Here is a 21,274-nt window from a genome sequence, read left to right on the forward strand (position 1 = left end):
TGTTGGTGTCATTCAGAATGCTCTTTGGTGGTAGGTGAATTACAAATCCCAGCAACTACAACTCCCAAATGTCAAGGACTACTTTCTCCGAAACTCCATCTGTGCTCATATTTGGGCATATGGAGTATGCATGTCAAGTTTGGTCTAAATTCTTCATCATTTGAGTCCACAGTGCTCTCTGGATGTAGGTGGACTACAACTCCAAAACTCAAGGTCAATGCCCACCAAACCCTTCTAGTGTTTTCTGTTGGTCATGGGAGTCCTGTGTGCCAAGTTTGGTTCAATTCCATTATTGGTGGAGTTCAGAATGCTCTTTGATTATAGGTTAACTATAAATTTCAGCACCTATGAGTCCCAAATGACAAAAACAATTTTTGAGTGATGATCACTCCTTGGGTTAGTAGGGCCCAGACAACACATGGCCTTTTAACAATAACAAGCAGTTAATGTCCATGGTAGTGTACAGAGAACTTAACAGAAAATAGATGGGATTCAAAATGCTGAGAGAAAATGTGTGTGAGGTGATCATTTTTGGCAAAGCCCAGTTTACAAACAGCAAGTGCTCCAGAGCGTTTGTTATCCCTTACATAGCTTGGGAAATGTCTCTTATGCCACCCAGTTTCCTTATGTGAACATGTCAAAAACTCTTTAGAGAAACACCTCATCAGAAGGTCAAATTGTTCTTGAATTGTGCCATTACAATCTACAGTTGCAGAAGGTGAATTATTTACTTTTGTTTCTTGTAATCTTGGCACCTAGAAAATTATGCAACAAAAAGAAAGCTAAACTAGGAGCCATTTCCCCAAGAAGCTACTTTTCTATGGATCATGGTTTTTCTCCCGTCAGGCGATATTGGGCAAATTCAATCATGTACTTCTTAGCTGAAGATTTAAACAGCACAGTCCAAGCCCACATTCATCATGTGATGTGAAAATCTGTCAACAGAGCCTTTTCGTTCCAAGCAGTCATGCTTAGGACAAACAGTCTTAGCCTTCACCCATGTTCTCTTGGTTTTAACAAGTGTATTGGGCATCTCCTCAAGCATCCGCAAAAGGTCTTTAGCATGGCATATGTTGATCTTTAACAGAAGAATAGTGTGAAAATGTGTCACTGCATAGACAAATCAACCCAATGTTAAGAATGGCTCTGAACACAGTTCAGTTAATGAGTATTTTATTTAAGGAGATCTGGTTAATGGAAAAGAAGCTGTCGTACAAATGTAGGATTTCTATTATTTGGAACAGAAGTGGTAACTTATTAGTTGTTCCAAATAAAATCTCCAGTGAAAGGTTGCTGTGATCTAAGTCAATGATGCTATATATAATGAGCCAGACACTGATACCACATTTGTGTCCATTTTTCCCATTTGTTTTATTACTTCATGGAATGGGGCTTAGAAGGGTAGCTACAAAGGAACCAAATAAGATCCTCAAGATATATTATTGAATACCAAAATCAGAATAATCCATTCTTCAGTATTTCCAATTTCTATGTATGAGTTTGAAAGCTGGACAGTGGAGAAAGATGATAGGAATAAAATCAAGGCACTTGAAATGTGATACAGGAGGAAAGTTCTGTGAATACCATGGAGAGCTAAAAAGACATATAAATGGGTTCTAGATCAAATCAGACCTGAACTTTCCTTAGGAGCCAAGATGACGCTGTTGTACTGTATTTCAGAGATATTGTAAGATGATGTAACTCATTGGAAATTATGGTACTGCTTTTCAAGGTGGAAGGCAGAAGGCTTTCCACTATCTCTTCGGTTAGAGCAGTGGTTCTCAACCTTCCTAATGCCATGACCCCTTACTACAGTTCCTCATGTTGTGGCGACCCCCAACCATAAAATCATTTTTATTGCAAATTCATAACTGTAATTTTGCTACTATGATTAATCATAACATAAATATCTGATATGCAGGATGTATTTTCATTCATTGGACCAAATTTGGCACAAATACCCAATATGCCAAAATTTGAATATTTATGAAGTTGGGGGAAGGATTGATTTTATCATTTGGGAGTTGTAGTTTCTGGGATTTATAGTTAACCTATAATAAAAAAGTATTCTGAACTCCACCACCAATGGAATTGAACCAATCTTGGCACACAGAACCCCCATGACCAAGAGAAAACACTAGAAGGATCTGGTGGGCATTGACCTTGAGTTTTGGAATTGTAATTCACCTACATCCAGAGAGCACTGTGGACTCAAATAATTATGGATCTGAAACAAACTTGGCATGAATACTCAATATGCCCAAATGTGAACACTGGTGGAGTTTGGGGAAAATAGACATTGCCATTTGGGAGTTTTAGTTGCTGGGATTTATAGTTCACCTATAATCAAAAGAGCATTCTAAACCCCCACCAATGATAGAATTGGGCCAACCTTCCCACACAGAACCCCCATTACCAACAGAAAATGCTGTGTTTTCTGATGGTCTTTGGCGATCCCTGTGACACCCCCTTGGGGCCCCAACCCACAGATTGAGAAACGCTGGGTTAGAGGTACAGACCCTCAGTGGAAGTTGAAAAACTGCGATTTTTTTGTTACCTTAGAGAACATCTTTTCAGGAATTCCTAAGTCCTCAAGTCAACACATGATCAAATCCAAGTGTCTAAGTAGATCAACTCTAAGAAGCCACAGCCCTGTGTTTGCTAGTCCTGTACAAGATTGTTGACAACTGGGTCTCTTGGAGTCTCTTATCCATAGGACCACTAAATGTCAAAGTCAACTTAGTGGCAGATAACAACATCAAAGATGAAAGAGCAAATTTTGATGGAAAAAATATGGCAAAAATATTCCTAACTTTCTACTCAAAGTGAGAGGAGGAAATGTAGCTGATTCTGATTGCTTTGTCATGTCATGAAGCAGTCAAATCTGACTGGGCACATGGTACCATGACATCACACTATACAATTTCATGTGGACTAGATCTAAACATGTTTATGCTAGAACCATGATGGCGAACCTATGACACGTGTGTCAGCACTGACACGTGTAGCCATTTTCGATGACACACAGCTGCATGCGGCCACATACAGAGAAGATTTGGCCGCATCCCAAGGACATTTCATCCTCGGCTCCTACACCAGCATTTTTCTATAATGCCGAGATGTATGGCATTATAGAAAAAGCAGGTAAGTTAAATAATTAGTTTTTGGTTTATTAAATACAGTTATATATTACAATAAAATATTTTTGTTATTAAACTATAAATATCATGAAATTATGGGTTTTTTCTCGAAGTGACACCCCACTCGAGTTATGCTCAGTTTTTTGGTGAGTATTGACACACCAAGCTCAAAAGGTTGCCCATCATTGCACTAAAATATGCCTAAAAGCAATAGAAACCTTATTCTTCTCCTTTAAGTAAAGTGCAAGAGAGCATTTAGTTTCTTTAATGATTATGTAAGCTCTTGCTAGATTCGGGTGTTGGCCAGTCTAATCCACAAACACTTCCCTTTCCCATTACCAGCCCACATTAACAATAATCACATATTCGCATAAATATTGCAGAAGAAAGTCCACAGCAATTTAGATTTACAGTGCATTACGGTGCAGCCTAGGCAAACAAATTAGAGACAGTAGGAGCCAAGAAACTCATTGCCTTTTGGATATTGATTCCTGGACACAGGAAGTCTGTACAAATAGCAACAGTTCATTTATGCAGTCTTGCAGAGGCTTAATAATAAAAAGTACTCCATGGGCCATTCCAAGAAGAGAGAGTTGATATCTGACTCTGCCACACTCCAACACCGAGCTTTGCATGATCCCACACTCCACTCTGCTGATAGGTATACAGTCGGCCTACCACAACTGTCTATTTAACTTTTGCAGATTTGATTATCCATAGATTTAATTAATATGTTGTCTAGGAATCTCTAGTCCTCCAGAGCACTTTCCTGGTCAATTTCCAGGATATATTAACCATAGAGTCCTCCTAGAGGGCCTAGAGATTTGTGGAGAAGTGTTCTTTCAAGTTAAAATGAGCAGGTTTTTTTTGAAAAAAAATGTTTGCTTCCCCCCACATTTGGATTGGTCTTGAGCCTCAATCCCTCTGAACATGAAGTATCAGTATCTGTATCCATTGTGGGTGTTTAAATTCCCAAATCAGGATTCCGCCCAAATTCTCAGGATGTTGATACTACCAACTAGCCTGGAATGAAAGAGGGCTCTCCATAAATGTCTAATATGCAGCTAAACTATAGTCTCAATAAATGTCAGAGAAGTAATCCTACAAAGAAAACCATAGATGGATATAAAAAGTTTTTGAACCAGCTCCTGAGATTATATGTGGAGGGCTGTGTATTTGCTACACAGTCTCCCACATTCTCTAACTGTAATAGGTCAAATTTAGAAGAAGTCACATTCTCTCAGCATCAGGGGAAGATACTGAGAGACACACAACTAGTGAAGGACTTGGAAGCTAAGCAGCATCAGCCCTGCTTAGTATTTGGATGGGATATTGTCAATGAATACTTGGTGCTATAGGTTCCAAAAAAGTAGCTAATAACACCACTTTAAAATATTCCTTGACTAAGAAAGGCTTGTGACATTCATGGTGTTACCATAAGTTGGCAAGTGTCATGAAGGCACACACACACACATTTTACAGAGCCCTAAGCACTACAGCGTTCACCCAACAATCCTTAGGAGCTGTCCAAGGTTCCTTGAAACCTAATATTTTTCAGCTACTCTTTCGAGCCTTGCTCAGCTACTCTTTCAATTCCTAATTTGACCAACACAGGACACTTTTTATCTCCCTCATACCTTCAAGTTATCTGTTGGCTTGTGGTGACATGTGAATGTTCTCTTGGTTCTTCCAGGCATGGAATACTCAAAGGTTATTTTTTCCAGTTCCTTTCTCTGAAATGTAGCCTACAACATCTGGAATTCATTGGTGGTCTCCTGTCCAAGTTCTTACTATGGACTGCTTTTAGGACAATGACTTAAATTCGTGACTGTTTGACTGTTTGAATGTTTTTATACTGTTTTATGTTGTTTTTATTTAAATTGTATATTTATGCTTTTGGTTGTTGGCACCATGGTATGCTGGTTGTTAGCGGCCCTGAGTCCCTCTGCAGAGGTCGAGATAGGACGGGATACAAATGTCCGAAATAAATAAATAATAAAAATAATTAGAGCCAACCCTACATACTGCTATGGAACATTCTGTTATGGTTTATGACAGAATAATACACTATTTCCTACATGAAAGGACTTTCCTTGTGGCTACCTGTATAGGAGTTCCTTCATAGGGCCAGGAAGATTAGGCAAAATGAGGCAGGTCTCTCAAGCAGCTCATTTTGGATGCCACTAATGACAGTTAAATATTAGTTATTTGATTTTTAATGTATTTTTACTACCAGAAAGTAGGAGAAGCATTTGCATGAATGTCTGCTTCACATGCTAAAAATAAGATGCAAAATGGAAATAAATAAATAGCCTACAATAATATACATCTGGACTTTTGAGCTGAGGAGCACTGTTTGCTGCTCTGACTTGGGCAGTAAAATATCTTGAGTTGACTATAATGGTATCTACAGTAGTTGCAAAAATAATGGCCTATGAGTAGGAATGAATTGCTCAAAAGAATTTTCTCATGTGGTTTGCTAAATAAACCCTCTAGGGCTTGGGGGGAAAACTATTTGTTTGGACTACAATCCTAATAATGTCAATGGTTATGTTTTCTTAGGGATTTTTTGAGAACTATAATTACTTTTTTTCCAAGCAATGTCATAAGCATGAATGCATGTCCATCCATACACATGCAACTGCCTTTATCCAAGTAACTACACAGAAAACTCAAAGATAAGGCAACAGGCCAGTATGTGAAGATAGGTATTGCCACCATAATGATATCATGCAACTGTAATTGGGGGGAGGGGGGAGGGTATGGGAAATGCAGCTATCCTTAACCATGGATGAATCAGAGCTGAATGCAAAAAGGGTAAGTGGTATGGAGGGAGACTGATTCCAGGATGCAATTATTTCAGTGGATGTATCCAAGTACCTGAGAAGTACCTGAGAATGACACTGAATAAAAGTTTACTGACCAAAAATGGGCGTGTTGTCCAGTTTCTCTTGACTGATCTCAAGCACTTGTTCAGTTGTTTGTTTTCTGGATAATGTTTTTTCCATTTCACCTCGGACTGCTGCCATAGCTGGAGGGTGTTTCAAAAGAAACAAGAGAAGCCAGAAAACTGCAGGTCCCGCATTACTCTAAAAGTAAAACAAAAACATTATTTATAACAAATCCAGAACCAGTTATTTTTTAAATGCCATAGGTACAAGGAGAAAAGCCAATGTATCAAAGGAAAAATAGTCAATGTAACTCTCACTTTCATTAGAAAATAACACCCATTTCATTCACAATGTTAAAGGTCTCTGCTGGTAGTTCAGTAAATCAACAACAGAACAGCTCTTGAAGGATTGCCTTGAAAAGCTGTGAAATATCTTTCAGGCACTTCTGCATTATTAATGGCAGTATTCCCAGAATTAATCAACTGGTTCAGAAACATGAAGAATCTGGTAATAATATCTTTAAAAAGGCAATAATAGAAGGAATCTGGTCAACTCAGTGCATTTAGACATACATCTGAAAGAAAACCTGGAAAGGAAAGAAATCCCCAGCCTTGAAACAAATCACATTGATTTCCTTCACTGAGATTCAGATGTGGCATGTAAGAGACATCAGTACTTGTAGGGCACATATACCATCCATCCCATTCTAGCCCAGTTTTAGCATTGGCATCCATGCATTTTCAGCATATGCTGAAGAAGCAACATAAAGTGAGAATCCTTGTCATAGCACCGAACCTACATGGAAAAGTCTTAGAATATTAAGCAAAATATACAAAGGGCACTTCCAGGCTTGACAGAAACGCATGCCAAAGTGAGTTTAAAAACCCGCTTTGGCATGCATTTCTATCCCAACACCACCCCCAAAACCCAGACTTTCCCAGTTATGTGTCCCCATTGATTATCCCCTCTCCTGATCTCCTGGCGCATCATTTCTACATGCCAGGAAGCCTGCCAGAAAGGTAAGTTTTGTTTTATTTTAAGAGATTTTGGTGGGGGGGGGGGGGGTCATTTGGATGCCTCTGGTAAAAGTCGGAACCTGAATTTTGGGCCCTGCCTGGAAGTGCCCAAAGATTTATTTATTTACTGTATTTTTACTGTATTCTATCCAAAGGGGATTCAGAGCAGCTTCCAAACTGGCAATAATTCAATGGCACAATAAACATAAACATACAAAATACAATATGCCTTATACATTGAAATCAATTTTAAGCCCTTTTAAGACAGGTGTTAAGAAGGAAAAGGAAGATATGTTTATACATAGTTAGGATAAGATGTAGAAGGGAAAGGAGGGGAAGTGATTACACAAAGAAGAAAGAAGAAAAAATAAATAAACCACGCCGAAGAAGACCAGAATTTAAACATTAGGTTGTTTATTGGTCCTTTCTTTTCTTTTCTTTTCTTTTTCCCCTTTTTTTCTTTCATTCTTTCTCTCTCTCTTTTCTGTCTTTCTTTCTTTCTTTCTTTCTCTCTTTCCCCACTTTCCCTTTATATATTCCTTACACCCATATCCCAATTTTCCCCCTTTTCCCTTTCTTTCCCCTCTCACTGAAACTACACTTTTCATTCCTTTATTTTATTTTATTTTATTTTATTTTATTTTATTTTATTTTATTTTATTTTATTTTATTTTATTTTATTTTATTTTATTTCTCTTTCTTATGTACCAATTTTTTAAATCAATGTACATTGGAACAACAATAAAGATTTTTTATTATTATTAAAAAAAAAGATAGGTGTAGTGAACCTTTGACCCTCCAGGCATACTAGACTACAACCCCCACTTGTGGTTTAGGGATGTGAGAATTGTAGGCTGAAAATCTGGAAGTTCATCCATTTTCTCTAAAGAGTGTTGGAATACAAGGCAGCTTTCAACACCTCAAGGTTTGGTTTTTTTGTCATGTCAGGAGCGACTTGAGAAACTGCAAGTCGCTTCTGGTGTGAGGTCAAAACACAGAGGATAATGTTAACATATTTACTGCTGCAGCATATTAGTGTTTCCACATAAATGGCCAGCATGCAAGGTTGTGATCCAGATGGAAGTCCCCAACATTGGCCAGGTAATAGATGAAAACTCTTTCTGGCCCTATCGCACAACAAAATGGGCCACATTTGGGATGCAGTTGTGCTGAAACCACCTTCCCAGTGTTTGATGCCTTCCCTAGCTTTATGAAAAATTAATGGCCATGACGACTGAAGACATGAATAATGTCATGTCTTGCTTGACTTTCAGTTCTGCTGTGGAGCAGATTGGAATCACTTGTTTGCCTGGGAATTCTCCACCAAACCGCATATCTTCTACCTGACTGAATTTTGGCATTGCTTCACCAGCCCTAAATCAGCCTTTGGTTTTGAATCACTGCTGCTTAGTGCCTCCAGTTTGACTTGCATTATGAGTCCTCAAGGACTACTGCCACTTTTGAACAACCAAAACAGAAAGACGGTAAAATAAGAATCAGCAGAGGCTGAGAATACATACATGTAAAGGAGACTTGGAATCTAGGAAAGAGAGCTGAAGATTGAGATTTCTTAGCAAAAACAAAGGTTGGGAATTACTGGAAGATGCAAAATCTGAACATGGTACTTTTGCTCCATCATGTGGGGACTTCATGGACAAATTTTATGCAAAGACCACAATATCCCTTGCAAGCTAAAGGGTAAAAAACAGTCTGCCTTAAACTAGATCAGAGTTTTAATCTAATCCAGCATTGTTTACACTTGACAGTGTCTTCACTTGATGGCCATCCTGCCTCAGTTTAGAAGTTTCTAAGGAAGGAGCTTCCACCACTCTCCAAGGCAGAGAGTTCCATTGTTGAATAGCTTGTTGAATAGTTCTTCCTAATGTACAGATAGAATCTCCTTTCCTATAATTTGAACCCACTGCTCCTCGTCCTAATTTCAAGGGCAGCAGAAAACAAGTTTGCTCCCTCTTCCTTAGGACAGCTTTTTTTTTTTTTTTACATATTTGTACATGGTTATCATGTCTCTTCTCAACCTTCTCTTCTGAAGGCTAAACATACCCAGTTTTTTAAGACTCTCCTTATAGGGTATGGTCTCCAGACCTATAATCATTTTAGTCACCCTCCTCTGGATACTTTCCAGCTTGTCAACATCTCTTTTGAACAGTGGTGCCCAGAATTGGACACAGTATTCCAGGTGAGGTCTAACCAAAACAGAATACAAAGGCATCATGGCTTCCCTCAATCTAGACACTATACTACTTTTAATAAAACCCAACATCCCATAAGCTTATTTTAGCTGTTGCATCACACTGTTGGCTCATGTTCAACTTGTTGTCCACAAAGACTCCAAGATCTTTCTCACATGGACTATTTTTGAGCCAGGCATCATGCATTCTGTATCATTGCATTTCATTTTTCCTGCCTAAGCGTAGTATCTTACATTTGTCCTTGTAGAAATTCATTTTGTTAGTTTTGGCCCGGCTATTTAATCTGTTAAGATCATTTGAATTCTGATCCTGTCCTCTGGAGTATTGGCTGCCCCTCTTAATTTGGTGTTATCTGCAAACTTGATAAGCACACCCTCTAAACCTTCATCCAAGTTATTAATAAAGATGTTGAACAGTACTGGGCCTAGGACCAAACCCTCTTTATGGCACTCCACTAGTCAGTGTCTCCTAAATCTCCATTAAAGCCAGATTAATAATGCATTTTGGGAAACCATGGCTTGTTGACCCATCTGGAAAGTTTTGCTCACTCATGGCATAGACAAGAGTGAAGACTTCTGCTGTAAGTGCCCAGACAGGGATGCCCCACCATCAACCAGTTAATCAGTCATTTGAACAGTTGGCATACTGGGTATAAAACTCCCTACAAGAAGATATTCTTTGGGGGAGTACTTTGCCTCTGCACACATGCAACCAGTAAATAAATGCCCCTGATAAATTGAGAGCTCATACTTACAAGAGTAGGAGATCTCTATTATGAGACCCCATTTCTGTTCTCCACTCTACTTCCTCCTATGCCAACAGAGCTATTTAGAATCCAGGAAATATATTCCATGCCCAATCAAGGGGAAAGGAAATTATATTTGATGGCCCAGCACTATCTGCTTTTTTCCTCTGTTTTTCTTTTTCAAAATTGTGATGATTAAGTGAAATGCAATATAGCATCCCCACTCCTAGCAAGTGCTCCTGCAGTACATTAAATCCAATAGAGAGGAGTGCAAGCCATAAATAATTCATGTTGTTTTTAGAAGGGGGAAGTGCAAGTTGATTCTGCTCAAGTTTTCAAGGAGGTGGCTGCTCTTTTAATTAAAGTGCAGGCATTTAAAGGGGGGAAGGACAAAGTGCACATGGGTTTTTCATTATTCATGTGGCGAGCAAATGGGTTTATTCAAAAAAAGTAAAGTCTCCTCCACTTCATTGGAGTCTGCTTTCATGAAAACTCCTGTAAACCTACTAGGAAAATTTGCTGGGTGATACAAGGATGCAAGGAATGGAAATATCTGGTGAGAAGATGAGCAGTACATGGATGCCCCTGTTAACAAAACCTCTGACAAAAAAGCTCCTAGATGGACCCATGTTGGGAAATTGCATCATTGTTAACTGAACTGAGATTCAAGACTCAAAAGACTGCCAGAATTTTCATAATCGAGTTCTCTCTTTCAGTCTCTCTCACAGAAATGCACATATTTCAGATTCCAATCTAATTTAAATTAATCAATTATCTATAATTTTCCTAAAATAGAATCAATATTACACAGGGACACAGAGACACTTGCAATTTGAACAAAAAATCTCCTCCCTTCAGTTCTGATTTTTATTTTTGAGATTTGCAAAAATATTATACGAGGGTGGGTCAAAACAATTGCCTCCTGAGTCATAAAAATATAAATGAACATATAACAGCAGAAATTGCTACATATCATAGCCTGAACTATCCTCTACAAAAACTACCATTCAACATCGTCACCATCAATTTGTACACATTTGTGCCATTGTTTAAATCAGGCATCAAAACCATTTTGGAAATATTAAGGTTTTGCTTCATGACCCATGATTTTAAAGCTGTTTTAATGTCATTCAAGTCATTGAATCTGAAACCACATAGGTTGTCTTTCAGAGGACCTCTGGCTTTTCTGCGTAGTCTGACAATGAATGACACTGAACTTTTGAGACCACTGTTCAAGTCATTGCTTGGCCAAAGAAATCCAAAATAATATTTATTTATTTATAGCCTGACCTATCTCCCCTAGGGAATTCAGTGCGCAAGTCACACTCCTTTGGCCTTAGAGAAAGACAAAGTCAAATATCCTCTGAATAAATATTGCCAAGCTGTGAGAGGTTCAGCTACAGATTGCCATAAATTGGAACCAACTTGAAGGCATGAAACAACAACAACACACACATACTCAGTCCCAATGACTATAGTGAGAATTGCTCATTGATAAATGTGTACAGGATTGTAGCCGAAGACATTCTAAAAGTGTATTTAAATGCACACACATCTTTGTGATTTTTTCCCAAAAATATTTTTTCTTAACTAATCACATTGATTTTATTTCTGGGTGCTAAAAATATTATACATTATTTTACCCATACATTCATATCCATTTTTATCCTAATCAAAATAATAGCATTATACTGCAAGGGAATATTGTGTCTAATGCATATTATTTACTATCAACATATATTATTGCTCTTTTCTGTTATTCTGTGCCTTCCAATCCTTTCTGACATATTACATTCCTACAGTGAACCTATCATTGGGATGTCTTGGTAAGATTTATTCAATGGAATTTATCACTATTTTCCTCTGAAGATAAGAGTGTAACTTTTCCATGGTCACCCATTGGCTTTGATAGCCAAGTGACGATTTGAACCCTAGTCCCCATGGAATGTAGTGCAACACTTAAACCCTACTTTGGCTCTCACTAAAGCTGCCTCACATAGATATTTTGGCCAAAAGTATTTTTGCCCCTACTTTAGCTCCTCATGAACTACACAGAGGGGAAGTAGAGCATTCATTTGAGAGTCAGATCATGAATGAAAAGTATTCCCTGAGAAACTGATATGGCATTTTCTACCTGAGTGCTCCAAAGCTGGAGCAGCATTGCCCGAGTTTGCATGTCTTCATCCACTCCCAGGTCGACCAAATGCTGCTTATAGCTGTCCAGCCAAACACTTCGGTTTGCTCTGCCATCCAGCCGTTTCACAGATAGCAAATTCCAAAGATCCTTCTTGATACTATCAAATTTTTTCTTCTCCCCTACATGTAGATAGCAAAAAAAATCATGCTGTATTTTTATAACCACAACATTATTCTGCTCTTCCTTTGAGAAGGACAAAACAGCACATATAGAGCCTAACCCATTTTCTCCTGTAAATATAATAAGCCAAGGACAAAATTATGGATTTTGATATGATGCATAAATAAGTGTAGGGTCATTTCATAGAAAGCAGAAAGTGCAATAATCTCCAGGAATAGCCACCCTTGGCTGCCACCATTTCCCCAACCATTCAAAAAGGTCGTACATCACTCTACTCAGAGAAGGAAAAGCTTTCAATTTTGATAAAAGTACAGCATTAACCCTTATTGAAAAGAAATCATCTCCTTCTCTTGGGAGAATGGAAAAAGGTGGCAACTTAGTCTGTCCTGGGAGGACCTAAAATAAACACCAATACCACCTACTTTCATGGGAAACCCCAATGGGTTGCTATTGCAAGGTTTTCCCACCCAAACATTTGAAAAGGTGCCACATTAAAGAAAGTAGAGGGGGTTGTTGCTTCTTTTAGGTTCTGCCAGGATGGACTAAGGGCCCTTCCAGGCAGGCCCTATATCCCAGGATCTGATCCCAGGTTTTCCGTTTATCCCAGATTATGTGGCAGCGGGGACTCATATAATCCAGTTTAAAGCAGAAAACCTGGGATTAGATACTGGAATATAGGGCCTGTCTGGAAGGACCCTTAGCTCTCGCATTTCACCACCCTGTTCAGAAAAGGGGATAGTTCCTTTTTGATAAGAGTTAAGATACCTTATTTATATCAAAGTTATTCCAGGGGTTGGGGGGGGGGGGGGTATCAGTTTTTTAATTAAAATTTCTAGACTTATATAGACTATATACAGTAGGTCCAAAACCTTAAGCTTAGCATTGGTATGGGTTTCCCAGTTTTATATATGGGCTCTTACTGGTAATCAATACTCTTGTTCCTGGGTTATTAATATAATTTCCTAATTGAATCTAGCATAAAAACATTGAAAAGATTTATTAAATTGCAAAATTTTTATTTTTGTGGGACATCCTGAAGCACATTTTGCTATACTTTTTCAATGAATATCTCATCGAGTTTTAACCAATACAAAACGATGTTTCTGGAGTATAACAACTACTTTCAAAGTACGTTGTTCATAATTAAACAGGAAATAGCCCTTTCAAATCAGGAACAGAAAATTTTTCAAATTGTGTTACATAGTGTTATTTAATAGGCCTATTAAAAATGTTTAGTGCTTGTTTATTAGAAATACAATTACCTATCTACTTTCCCAATGTGTTTGTCTGTTTGCTTTTTACTATTTCAACTTCCTTCAAAACACCATAATACTGTGGTCAATATTTTGAGCAATCAAAAGAGTTATTGCATTGTTCCTAGTTGCCTTTGAGATCTACAGGTGGGCTTCCTTGCCTTCCAAAGAGCATTTAAAAGCACCTGGAAGTATTTTCAAGAGGAAACAAACATTTCTTACTCTCTCCAAACACACTGTTTTGGCAGAAGAAAATCGTGGGGGGATATAAAGGCAATTTGGGAAGTTTGGAGGTCCTCGGAGTTGCATTGACTCCCAAACTGGACATATAATTCCTATTTTTCTGTCTTGGGCACAAGATACAGTTAGCTTACATTCTTAAGACTGAAAAAGTTTATATGCAACAGTTAGCAAGATGTTTTCTCCCACAAAATATAGTTCTCTATTTTAATTATTGGATATGAGAGAGAATTATATGCAGTTTGAACAAGGAGACATTAAATGCTTCATACAGTTTATTCTCTTTTATTACAAATATTCTAATGGACAATCAGAATTATGTTTTTGAACCAGTAGACGGCACTGAAAGGTTACACAATGGTGCCATCTACTGCTCGTAAGTTTCCTCTTTCCTTCATTACATTCCAAGAGGGTTTAGTTCAGCCTCCTTCAACCTGTTCTTCTTAAAGATGAAAAAATATATTCTGGCATTATCTACTTGTGCTGGAATGGACTTCAGATTGTATAACATGACATATCTCTTAGTTGTTATGGTGCCACATGACTTTTTGTTGTTTGACTCCAACAGACTAACACACAGTTTCACTGCAAGTACCATTCCTATCAACCCTAAGTGGACAGTGGTGTGAAATTACATGAGTTACAGTGCAAAAACATCTGGAGAGCTACAGTTCCATTGTTGAATTACATCCATTTAGGTAGAAAAACACGAACATGACAAATAAGCAATTATGTTAGCTGTTATTGCAAAGCTTAGGAGACAATTAAATCAAGAATCCTCCAGTTTGACACTTTGAATATGACAATTCGTGACCAACCTGCATTCAAGCTGGAACGAGCAGCTTTCATCAAGAGACGGTCTAGCTTATAAAACTCATTATATACTTCCAGTGAGTGAGCCTGGTCTTTTGTCTGACTAGAGATGTCTTCATAATCCTTCATTTCATTGCCATAGAGTGTCAGGTATCCAGCTCTGCAAAGCAGGAAAAGCACTTTTTAAATGCTTAGAACCTAAAGATCACAGATGTATTCAAAGTTTGTCATTACCACTTGCAGTCAGATGAAATCACCCCCTTCCTTCTACTCCAGATAGTCCCCTTTCAATATGTGATCTGCAACTGTGCCTTCCTGGTGTTTTTTCTAGCTTTCCTTAAACTGCATGACACTAGTCCTCAATTTCTGTGGGAGTTAGGGGTTGAACATAGAGGAATTAGAGATTCTTAGAAAGACCATATCTGCAATCTGTAGTTCTCAGTGGCACTGTCATCCCCTCCTTTTAAGAGGAATGCCACTCACCTGAGCATTGTACTGTAAGAAAGTTGAAAGAGTTCCTCTTCTTTCCACTGCCGACTGGCTATACTTGGGTCACAAAGCAGAACTGTTCGCAAGTTGAAGGACATTGCCTTTGTCAGGGAGGAAATATTTGGTTTTTGCAGAGTCCTGTGGAAAAAAAGGGTGTTCTGTGAAACTTTAACCTTGTTCCCATTTATACTCCCAAAGCTCCCAAAGTGACCCATTTAAGGTAGAATCAGGTGTCAAACAGGGATGTGTTATTGCCCCAACCTTATTTTCCATCTTCATCACTATGATACTTCACCTTGTTGATGGGAAGCTTCCCACCGGAGTGGAAACCATCTATCGGACAGACGGCAAGATATTTAACCTCAGCTGACTGAAAGCCAAAACTAAGGTTACAACAACATCTGTTATAGAACTCCAATATGCTGATGACAACATCATCTGTGCACCATCGGAAGAAGACCTACAAGCCACTCTAAACACCTTCGCAGAAGCATGCGAGAAGCCCGGCCTGTCATTGAACATTGAGAAAACCAAAGTGCTCTTCCAGCAGTCACCAGCCAATCCCTCTCCAGTGCCAGAAATACAGCTTAATGGTGTAACATTAGAAAATATTCACCATTTCTGCTACCTTGGCAACTACTTCTCCACAAAAGACAACACTGACACTGAAATACAACACTTCCTGAGCTCTGCGAGTGCAGCATTCTTCCAAATGAAGCACAGAGAGTTTGAGGACTGAGACTTCCGTAGGGATACCAAAGTGCTTGTTTATAAAGCTATTGTACTCCCAACCCTGCTATATGTCTACAAAACGTGGACTATCTACAGACGTCACATGCAACTCCTAGAACGATTCCATCAGCGTTGCCTCTGAAAAATTCTGAAAATCTCTTGAGAAGACAGGTGGACAAATGTCAGCATGCTGGAAGAAGCAAAGACCACCAGCACTGAAGCGATGGTCCTCCGCCATCAACTCTGCTGGACCGGCCACATTGTCTGAATACCCAATCAACTGCTTTGGGAGGTGGTGATCTCTTTTTCTGTCCTCTAACATTCCGTTTTCCGAACTCTAGAACGGAAAATGGAATGCTGGAGGACAGGAAAAGAGATTTAAAGATGGGGTTAAAGCCAACCTTTAAAACTGTGGTATGGACACGGAGAACTGGGAAGCCCTGGCCCTTAAGTACTCCAGCTGGAGGTCAGCTGAGACCAGCAGTGCTGTAGATTTGAAGAGGGTGAAAGAGAGAAACGTTCCAAGAGGAAGGCGCATCAAGTCAACCCCGACTGAGACTACCTTCCACCTGGAAACTGATGCCCTCACTGCAGGAGAACATGCAGGTCAAGAATAGGGCTCCACAGTCACCTACGTACCCACCGCCAGGACACCGAACTTGGAGGACAATCTTACTCAGACAACAAGGGATCGCCTAAGTAAGAAACCCAGAACTGGGTTTCATCCAATACCTGTTAGAAAACACTTCCCAGTTGTGGTGTCGACCTTTTGAAAAACTGCCTCATAAAATTATTGTTATGCTGAACTGTTATGGGCCCATGCAACCAGGAAGAAGGGGGAAGTGATATTAGGATCCTACAACAAAGTTTCTGGTGCTTAATTTTGAGAAGACAGAGCTATTGCATCATAGAATAATGATAAAATAATAGAGTTGGAAGCGACCACATGGGCCATTTAATCCAACCCCTTGCTAAGCAGGAAAAGCACAATCAAAATACCCTGACAGATGGCCATCCAGCCTCTGTTTAAAAGCCTCCAAGGAAGCTATGTTTCTGAAATGATAGCCAACCATGCTAGTGAATCAAGGCCCCACAGGGGGATGGCTGCATTTGGACATTTATTCAGCTTTTATAGAAACATACAACTAATGACGTCATTTCCCCAACTTTTTTTTATTTTCCTGCTTTTGTTTTACCAGAACATTATTTTATGTAGCTGAGAACACTTTCAAAAGAAAAAACAACAACTGTAGAGGCAAAAAAAAAAAGATGCAAACAGTCTCATACAGGGAGATGAGGTCCTTCTTCTAGGTATTCCTTTATGACTCACACAATGACCCTAAATGATGTCTGTTCCAAAGGATGCCCATTAAGACTTCATTTCTGAATGAAGATCTGTGCTTCTTAATTCACTCCTTTATGCGGCACTGGCTTCTTTAACTACAACTGTGCCAACTCTTATGAGTTAGTGCCAGTCACACCCTCAGGGACTAATTATGCCCCATTTTTTATTGACTTATCCAGCCAACAGGAAACTTCCCCAAGAAAAGCTTTCACGCGGAAAGAGAAAAAAAGTGACAGGATGGTAGGCTTGTTTACCACAGTTAAAACTAATTCTGTTTACCCTTCGTACTCAGTTATATAACCGGATTATGATATATAACATTGGGATCTTTCTTGTTAGGGTGTAGTATGAAAGGTGTTGGCTTAAATATTGGAATGCATCAGATAAATCAGGACACTTATGTGCAATCTCTTGACACAGTGGTATCCTCCACTAGCGTGGCATAAGGGCTAGCTATGGGGGTCAGATGGGAATCCAGTCTCTGGTTCAAGTCTCACTTTTGCATAAATTCATCAGTTGTCTAGACAAGTCAGTACTTCTCCATTCCCATCTACAGGCTGGAGATATTTATACTGACTTACCTTACAGCAGATACGGAGGACCTGTGCTCATTCAGATGATACTGGATTACAATTTGCCACAGTCTATTAATTAGAGTTATAAACTAGGTTTCTAACTCTATAAACTAGGGGCCATGGTAGTTGCAGGAAAACTGGAGGGTTAGCTGTTCAAAGTTGTAAATCGGAGTGAGCTCCTGACTGTCAGTCCTAGTGTCTGTCAACCTAGCAGTTTGAAAGCATGCAATGAGAGTAGATCAATAGGTACTGTCTCGGCGGGAAGGTAAGATGGCGCCCCATGCAGATGTGCAGACATGTGGTACCTCCCCATGACTGGCTGAGCATTGCATCCTGGCATTAGAGATAGAAAAAGAGGAAGTCCTTTACCTTATTTGTGTATTATATGTCATTGTTCGTTGTGCAAAAAGCCGTTGAATGTTTGTCTTATATGTGTGCTGTAATCCACTCTGAGTCTCTCCAGAGAGATAAAGCAGAATATAAATAAAGTGTATTATTATTTCTGACAGATGAGATAGCAAACTAATGAAATGTGGGCTAGACAATGCTACAGTTAGGTAGATTCAGAATTGGCTAGCTGTCATGTATCATGTTCTGCAGTTGATGGTGGTTGGCAGTGGCAGGCCTAGCAGTTGGTGATGGAAGGGTTAATGTAAGTCTTAGTTCTAAAGGGTTGAGTAATCTGTAAGTAAGAGTTCATGGGTGAAGGCAATTAAGGGTGGAGGTATGCAAGAGATAGGTTGCAGCTGGGTGTTTCTGGATATAAGGAGCTAACCTTGGGACTGATCTTTGGGGGGAAAGTATTTGTTTTATTTTGGTAGTAGATGCTGCTGATTTCCCCCAGGTTTGTGGATCTTTGATATCCTGACCTGTCTCCTGTACTCTTAGAACCCTGGAACCTTGAATCTCTGGACTGGCTTTTTACTATGGTATAGACTCTTGATCCCTGGACTTGCTCATTGAGCTCTTGGCATTTGACCACTGGACCGGATCTTTTGACTAGAGTTATCTTGAACTTGCAACAGTGTTTGATGTCAGTTTTTGTTTTATATTCTGTGGCTTAGTGGTATCTTTATGTTTTATATTTTGGACTATTAAAACAGCCAGAAAGTAAGTGCTGTTTAAATTAAATTGTTTAGCACAAACTGGGAGTTTATTTGGTTCATCTCTACCTGAATACGACAGAGCCCTGGCAATGTGACACTAACTGGCTGAACTGAAAAAGTGCTCACCAACACCTTCTCTTCATCCTGAAGGGAAGTGACTAATGGAGTGCCCCAGGGTGCTGCTTGGGGCCCAGTGCTATTCAGCAAATGTTATGAATGATTTGGATGATGGAATAGAAGACATGCCTATCACATTTGCAAATGATTCCAAATTAGGAGGAACTACAGGTAATAGCCCAGAGGACATGATCAGAATTCAAAATGACCTTTGCAGATTAGATAGCTAGGCTAAAACTAATGATTTAGTTGCTGAACAAAAGGTAACAGGACAATGCAGCAACTTTAAAAAGCCAACGCAACTCTAGGCTGTATCCAAAGGAGTATAGTTTCTAAACTGAGAGAAGTCATATTCCTATTCTTTTTTGTTTTGATCAGACTTCATCTGGAATACTGTGTCCAGTTCTGAATATCACAATTCAAGGACACTGAAAAGCTGGCATGTGTTTAGAAAAAGGTAAACAAATTGGGAAAAGATATGGAAAACACATCCAAGACAAGATAGCTTATGGGGCTGAGTATTTTTAGCCTGGAAAAAAGAAAGTTAAGAGACATATATTTAAATATGATAGCCTTATCTGAATATTTGAAAAGATGTCATATTGAATATGGAGCCAGTTTGCTTTCTGCTGCTCCAGAGACTAGGACATGGAGCAATAGATTCAAACAGGAAGAAAGATTGCAGCTAAAGGTTAGAAAGAACCCCCTGATCATAAGAGTTGTTTGACAGTGGGATACACTGCTTAGGAGTGTGAAGGAGTCTCCTTCGCTGAAGATTTTAAAGGAAAGCTTGTAAGTCCATCTGCCAGAACAGCTTTGCTTATGTATTCATGCAGGGCAGAGTCTTGGACTGGATGGCGCTTGTGGTCTCTTTCAACTCTATGAGGGTTCAAATCACCGCTCAGCCATTGAAACCCACTGGGTGATCTTAAGCATTTTACTCTCTCCCAGTCTCAGGAAAAGGCAATAGCAAACACCTTCTGAACAAATCTTAAAGTCACAATAGTTTGGAAATGACTTGATGGCACACATACACAAATACGTGCCTATGAGAACCACATTGGAGGGAACATATATTCCCACCTTCGTCTTACTGGATTGCCCATGACATGCCTGGAACACAAAACATATAATATGGATATTTTATAGTTTGGTAATTATCTTATTAAAACCAGATGATAAGAAGAAGATAGAGCGCTGCTTTACTCTGTCATATTGGTCTGCTCAGGCCAGTTCTGTCAACACTGACTGGCAGCTGCCTTTTAAAGTTTCTGACAGGAATCTCTCCTACCTGGAGTTGCTAGCCTTGGGTCTTGTGCTCTCTTCCCCCCTCAACTACAGCCCTTCCAAAGATCTATCTGTCCTTTCAAATTACTTAAACTAGCCTTTCCAGGATTTGTAAAGATGCGGAGGATGTGAATAAACAGCCACTTATGTCAATGTTTATCAGTTTGAATAGTCTTGGAAAACAATTTTTGCTGTCTCAAGTAGCTGAACCACGTCGTCCAAGAGTGACCCCAGAATCTCTTGCCAAGTTGCACAGAATATTGGCTGTGTTTCTCTGGTAACTTGCTTCTTTACTTACACAGCTCTAAACTATTTTTGCCGGCTCAGAGAAATAGGTCAGCCACAGTTACTCCCAATGGGAATTGTTCTTTCTTGCAGCTTTCAACTAGTCACTGTTACAAGAGGAGTTACCGGGGACACTTCTACACAGCTGAATAAAATCCTACATGATTTGCTCTGAACTGGAATATATGACATTGTGGACTCAGATAACCCAGTTCAAAGCAAATATTGTGGGATTTTCCACCTTTATAGTCTGGGTTATATGGCTGTGTGGAAGGGTCCCAAGAACCACATAAATATTCTGCAACCCATCCCTGTGCTGCTGGACTTGGATATATAGTTTTCTGGTGCTTCCAGTCATAATAGTCCCCTCATCCTCTAAATGTGTCTTTCTCTGTGGCAGTTTTGTTTCCCTTTCATTTGCCAATGTAAACATCAAGGTCTGCCTAATTATGTTCTCCAATAGCTTTCTCTTCATATTCCCCCTGCAACACACTCTGCTTTAAAGGAGTTAATGAAACTTGTAGCTATGCCAAAGATTTTTAAAGCATAAATTAATAAAAATATAGACTTATTTTTGCACATGCTCTTGTTATGTACCTTCAAGTCGTTTCCATCATAGTTTGGAGGAACCCAAGGCCACTATCATGTGTTAAATTGGCTGTTCCTGATGGTCCCCAGGATCACAAAAACCTTCAATAAAAGTATTTTCTTTT

General features: G+C 39.2%; 1 protein-coding gene across 3 annotated transcripts in view; it reads right to left on the reverse strand.

Moving 5' to 3' along the window:
* PTGIS (prostaglandin I2 synthase) overlaps positions 1–21,274 on the reverse strand; it is a 51,419-nt gene that overhangs the window by 17,653 nt on the left and 12,492 nt on the right. For all 3 annotated transcript variants that reach the window (XM_060772135.2, XM_060772134.2, XM_067468188.1), the window contains exons 4-7: positions 15,109–15,252; positions 14,631–14,785; positions 12,137–12,318; positions 6,064–6,229 (exon numbers count right to left, since the gene is read on the reverse strand). In XM_060772135.2, the coding sequence (XP_060628118.2) occupies positions 6,064–6,229; positions 12,137–12,318; positions 14,631–14,785; positions 15,109–15,252 (647 nt within the window). The remainder of the gene's footprint in view (positions 1–6,063; positions 6,230–12,136; positions 12,319–14,630; positions 14,786–15,108; positions 15,253–21,274) is intronic.

The sequence above is a fragment of the Anolis sagrei genome, chromosome 4 (assembly GCF_037176765.1).
Source record: "Anolis sagrei isolate rAnoSag1 chromosome 4, rAnoSag1.mat, whole genome shotgun sequence".
Lineage (NCBI taxonomy): Eukaryota > Metazoa > Chordata > Lepidosauria > Squamata > Dactyloidae > Anolis > Anolis sagrei.